The 6,000-nt window shown below is 47.7% G+C and overlaps 1 protein-coding gene across 2 annotated transcripts in view; it reads left to right on the top strand.

The window, feature by feature from the left end:
- Positions 1–18: 18 nt before the first annotated feature.
- Positions 19–6,000, top strand: part of TDRD9 (tudor domain containing 9) — a 125,264-nt gene continuing 119,282 nt past the window's right edge. For both annotated transcript variants that reach the window (XM_038743285.1, XM_038743284.1), the window contains exon 1: positions 19–221. In XM_038743285.1, the coding sequence (XP_038599213.1) occupies positions 82–221 (140 nt within the window). In that variant the 5' untranslated portion in view covers positions 19–81. The remainder of the gene's footprint in view (positions 222–6,000) is intronic.

Below are 6,000 nucleotides of genomic sequence, written 5' to 3'. Positions count from 1 at the left end.
CCGTTCTCGGCCCCCCCCCGCGCGTGCCGGGCCGTTGGGTCATTCTCGCCCAGGGCGTCCTCCCGTCCGGAGGGCGGCGCCATGCTGCGCAGGCTGACCCTCGAGCAGATCAACGACTGGTTCACCGTCGACAAGAAGGTGACCAACGTGGAGCTGCTGGGCTCCCCGGCGTCCTCGGCCCGAGGCCGGGGGAGGGCGCGGCCCGCCCCGCCCGCCAGCGGGTACGTGTGGGCCTCGGATGGCGTCGTTACGTGGGGATGTCGACGTGCGTGCTGACGTCAGTCGGCGTTGCGCGGTGACGTCAGCCTGGCGGGAAAGCCGTCCGCGCGGGGAGCGCCCTCCCCCCAGTGCGCGCATGCGCGCCGGCCCTGAGGCGAGGGCGGCTTTCCGTCCGTCCTTCATTCATTCATTCAGCTGTATTTATCATCATCACTCGTATTTATTGAGCGCTTACTATGTGCAGAGCACTGTACTAAGCGCTTGGGAAGCACAAATTGGCCACATATAGAGACAGTCCCTACCCAACAGTGGGCTCACAGTCTAAAAGAACTTTTGAAAGTACTTACTGAGCGCTTACTGTGTGCAGAGCACTGTACTGAGCGCTTACTGTGTGCAGAGCACTGTACTGAGCGCTTGGGGAGGCCAAGTTGGCAACATATAGAGACGGTCCCTACCCAACAGTGGGCTCACAGTCTACAATAATAATAATGTTCATTCATTCATTCATATTTCATATTTCATTCATTCATTCATATTTATTGAGCGCTTACTGTGTGCAGAGCACTGGACTAAGCGCTTGGGAAGGACACGATGGCAACATGGAGAGACGGTCCCTACCCAACAGCGGGCTCACAGTCTAGAATAATAATAATAATAATAATAATGTTCATTCATTCAATCATATTTATTGAGCGCTTACTGTGTGCAGAGCACTGGACTAAGCGCTTGGGAAGGACACGATGGCAACATAGAGAGACGGTCCCTACCCAACAGCGGGCTCACAGTCTAGAATAATAATAATAATAATAATAATGTTCATTCATTCAATCATATTTATTGAGCGCTTGCTGTGTGCAGAGCACTGTACCAAGCGCTTGGGAAGGACAAGTCGGCAACATAGAGAGACGGTCCCTACCCAACAGCGGGCTCACAGTCTAGAATAATAATAATGATAATAATAATAATGTTCATTCATTCAATCATATTTATTGAGCGCTTGCTGTGTGCAGAGCACTGTACCAAGCGCTTGGGAAGGACAAGTCGGCAACACAGAGAGACGGTCCCTACCCAACAGCGGGCTCACAGTCTAGAATAATAATAATAATAATAATAACAATGTTCATTCAATCGTATTTACTGAGCGCTTACTGTGTGCAGAGCACTGTACTAAGTGCTTGGGAAGTCCAAGTCGGCAACAGGTAGAGGCGGTCCCTACTCAACAGCGGGCTCACAGTCTAGAATAATAATCATCATCATCATTCATTCATTCAATCGTATTTATTGAGCGCTTACTGTGTGCAGAGCACTGTACTGAGCGCTTGGGGAGGCCAAGTGGGCAACAGGTAGAGGCGGTCCCTACCCAACAGTGGGCTCACAGTCTACAATAATAATAATGTTCATTCATTCATTCAATCGTATTTATTGAGCGCTTACTGTGTGCGGAGGACTGGACTGAGCGCTTGGGAGGTACAAGTTGGCAACAGGTAGAGGCGGTCCCTACCCAACGGCAGACTCACAATCTAGAATAATAATAATAATAATAATAACAATGTTCATTCAATCATATTTATTGAGCGCTTACTGTGTGCAGAGCGCTGTACTAAGCGCCTGGGAAGGACAAGTTGGCAGCAGATAGAGACGGTCCTTACCCAACAGCAGGCTCACAGTCTAGAATAATAATAATAATAATAATAATAATGTTCATTCATTCAATCATATTTATTGAGCGCTTACTGTGTGCAGAGCACTGGACTAAGCGCTTGGGAAGTACAAGTTGGCAACAGATAGAGACGGTCCTTACCCAACAGCAGGCTCACAGTCTAGAATAATAATAATAATAATGTTATTTTATTCATTCAATCGTATTTATTGAGCACTTACTGTGTGCAGAGCACTGTACTAAGCGCTTGGGAAGGACAAGTTGGCAACATAGAGAAACGGTCCCTACCCAACAGCAGGCTCACAGTCTAGAATAATAATAATAGTAATAATAATAATGTTCATTCATTCAATCATATTTATTGAGCGCTTACTGTGTGCAGAGCACTGTACTAAGCGCTGGGGAAGTACAAGTTGGCAACAGATAGAGACGGTCCCTACCCAACAGCAGGCTCACAGTCTAGAATAATAATAATAATAATAATAATAATAATAATAATAATGTTCATTAATTCAATCATTTATTGAGTGCTTACTGTGTGCAGAGCACTGTACTAAGCGCTTGGGAAGGACAAGCTGGCAACATAGAGAGATGGCCCCTACCCAATGGCGGGCTCACAATCTAGAATAATAATAATAATAATAATAATTCATAGTGTTCATTAATTCATTCAATCGTGTTTATTGAGCGCTTACTGTGTGCAGAGCACTGTACTAAGCGCTTGGGAAATACAAGTTGGCAACATACAGAGACGGCCCCTACCCAACAGCGGATGTTGGCATTTGTTAAGCGCTTACTATGTGCCAAGCACTGTTCTAAGCGCTGGGGTAGATATACGGTGATCAGGTTGTCCCACGTGTCATTCCCATTTGACAGATGAGGGAACTGAGGCCCAGAGAATAATAATAATGATGGCATTTATTAAGCGCTTACTATGTGCAGAGCACTGTTCTAAGCCCTGGGGATGTTACCAGGTGATCCGGTTGTCCCATGGGGGGCTCACAGTCTTCATCCCCATTTGACAGTTGAGGGAACTGAGGCCCAGAGAAGTGAAGTGACTTGCCCAAGGTCACACAGCTGACAAGTGGCCAAGGCTGGATTGGAAACCACAACCTCTGAATCCCAAGCCCAGGCCCTTTCCACTGAGCAACGCTGCTTCTCTGTAATAATAATGATGGTATTTGTTAAGCGCTTACTATGTGCAAGCACTGTTCTAAGTGCTGGAGGAGATACAAGGTGATCAGGTTGTGCCACGTGGGGCTCACAGGCTTTATCCCCATTTTACAGATAAGGGAACTGAGGCCCAGAGAAGTGAAGTGACTTGCCCAAGGTCACCCAGCAAATTTATCGAGCGCTTACTGTGTACTCTTCATTCAGTCAGTCGTATTCACTGAGCACATACTGCGTGCAGAGCACTGTACTAAATGCTTGGAAAGTACAATTCAGCAGCAAATAATAATAATAGTAATAATGGTATTTGTTAAAGCGCTTACTATGTGCCAAGCACTGTATTAAGCGCTGGGGCAGATACAAAGTAATCAGGTTGTCCCATGTGGGGCTCTCAGTCTTAATCCCCATTTTACAGATGAGGGAACTGAGGGCACAGAGAAGTGAAGTGACTGAGCTCACTGTTGGGTAGGGACCGTCTCTATATGTTGCCAACTTGTACTTCCCAAGCGCTTAGTACAGTGCTCTGCACACAGTAAGCGCTAAATAAATGAGATTGATTGATTGCCCAAAGTCACACAGCTGACAAGTGGCAGAACCAGGATTAGAACCCACCTCCGACTCCCAAGCCTGGGCTCTTTCCACTAAGCCAAGCTGCTTCACTAGAGGCATTCCTTGCCCACAACGGGCTCACGGTCTAGAAGGGGGGAAACAGTCATCAAAACAAGTAAACAGAGGTCAATAGTCTAAATATAAATAAATAATTATATATATATGCATCATTAATATAAATGAATAGAATTATAAATATGTACATATATACGCAAGTACTGTGTCGGGGGGTAGGGGCGATGGGGACGGGCGGAGGAGCAGAGGGAAAGGGGGGCTCAGTCTGGGAAGGCCTCCTGGAGGAGACTGTGAGCCCACTGTTGGGTAGGGACCGGCTCTATATGTTGCCGACTTGGACTTCCCAAGCGCTTAGTGCAGTGCTCTGCACATAGTAAGCGCTCAATAAATATGATTGAATGAATGAATGAGGTGAGGTCTCAGTAGGGCTTTGAAGGGAGGAAGAGAGCTAGTTTGGCAGATGTGAGAAGGGGGGGGCCATTCAATCAATCAATCAATCGTATTTATTGAGCGCTTACTGTGTGCAGAGCACTGTACTAAGCGCTTGGGAAGTACAAGTTGGCAACATAGAGAGACAGTCCCTACCCAACACCAGGCCAGAGGTAGGATGTGGGGCAGGGGTTGTCAGCGGGACAGGTGAGTACGAGACACGGTGAGAAGTGAGTACTCAGCGAGTACTAAGTGCTCGGGAGAGGACAGTACAATGATAAACAGATTCCCTGCCCACAACGAGCTTACAGTCTCTTCCCAAGCGCTTAGTACAGTGCTCTGCACACAGTAAGCGCTCAATAAATACGATTGATGATGATGATAGACGTTAATATAAATACATAAATTTTAGGCATGGTCATAGGGAGGCCAAATGACTCGCCTAGCCTATGATTAGCATATTTTGGACACACAATCAGGAGGACTGATTCTCTGGAGAAGACACTAATGTTAGGAAAGGTCCTGGGAAAACGTGGACGAGGCAGACTGGCAGCTCGGTGGTTAGAGACCATAACAATGATAACTGAAGGATCGTTAGAAAGGTTAAGGGTCGTGGCAGGATTCAGGACGATCTGGAGAAAGTATATCCATTGAGTCACTATGAATTGGAAATGACAGTACTTGATAGTAATAATGATGATAATAATAATATGGGCATAAGTGCAGTGGGCAGTGAGGGGGGATGAGTAAAGGGAGCAAGTCAGGGTGACTTGGAAGGGAGTGGGAGAAGAGGAAAAGAAGGCTTAGTCAGGGAAGGCCTCCAAGAGGTGGTGTGACTTCAATAAGGTTTTGAATCGGGGAGCGGGTGGTGGGGGGGGTGACTTTCGCCCTTGGTGCTACACTTTCTGCAGAGCTGGCTCCAGATATGAGGCCCACCGTTGTGAGATCGCCCCTTCCTCCCCATCAGAGGGAGGATCCTGAGCACCAGCCGGGAGGGAGCCGGGCAGAGAGATTGCCCCTTCCTCTCCCTCATTTGTTCGGTCGTATTTATTGAGCACATACTGTGTGCGGAGCACCGCACTAAGCACTTGGGAGAGTACAGTACAACAATAGTCGACACATTCCCTGCCCACAGCGAGCTCACAGTGTAGAGGGGGAGACAGATGTTGATATACGTGAATAGTAAATTACAGATATAATAAATGACGGATCCCCTCAGAGAGAGATCCTGAGCACCAGCCAGGAGTGAGCCAGGCAGAGAGATCGGCCCTTCCTCCCCCTCACTCATTCAATTGTATTGAGCATTTACTGTGTACAGAGCACCCCACGAAGCACTTGGGAGAGTACAGTACAACAATAACAGACACATTCCCTGCCCACAACGAGCTCACAGTGTGGAGGGGGGAGACGGACGTTAATATGCCTGAATAATAAATTACAAATAGAATAAATGACGGATCCCCTCAGAGAGAGGATCCTGAGCACTGTCTGCGAGGGAGGCGGGCCGATGCCTGTTGGCCTCGAGTTGGCGAGAAGTGGCCATCCCGCGGAGGGCAAAGAACAGGTGGGGTGTCCTGACGCCCTGCTATCAAACATCATCATCATCATCATCAATCGTATTTATTGAGCGCTCACTATGTGCAGAGCGCTGTACTAAGCGCTTGGGAAGTACAAATTGGCAACATATAGAGACAGTCCCTACCCAACAGTGGGCTCACAGTCTAAAACATCCGGCCCTCTTTACGTACCAGCGCTGCCTGGGTACTCCTAGACATTCCCCTCTTTATCCTCAAAGACCCAAGGACCACATTCAGTTCAGCAGTTAGTCCACGGAACCACCAGATTAAGCTGTTATTGTTGCCGACTAGCTCGCCTATAACCCGTAAATTGATCTGACT

This window comes from Tachyglossus aculeatus, chromosome 1 (assembly GCF_015852505.1).
Source record: "Tachyglossus aculeatus isolate mTacAcu1 chromosome 1, mTacAcu1.pri, whole genome shotgun sequence".
Classification (NCBI taxonomy): Eukaryota; Metazoa; Chordata; class Mammalia; order Monotremata; family Tachyglossidae; genus Tachyglossus; species Tachyglossus aculeatus.
The sequence above is the reverse complement of the archived record's forward strand: the minus strand, read 5'-3'. Positions and strand labels throughout refer to the sequence as shown.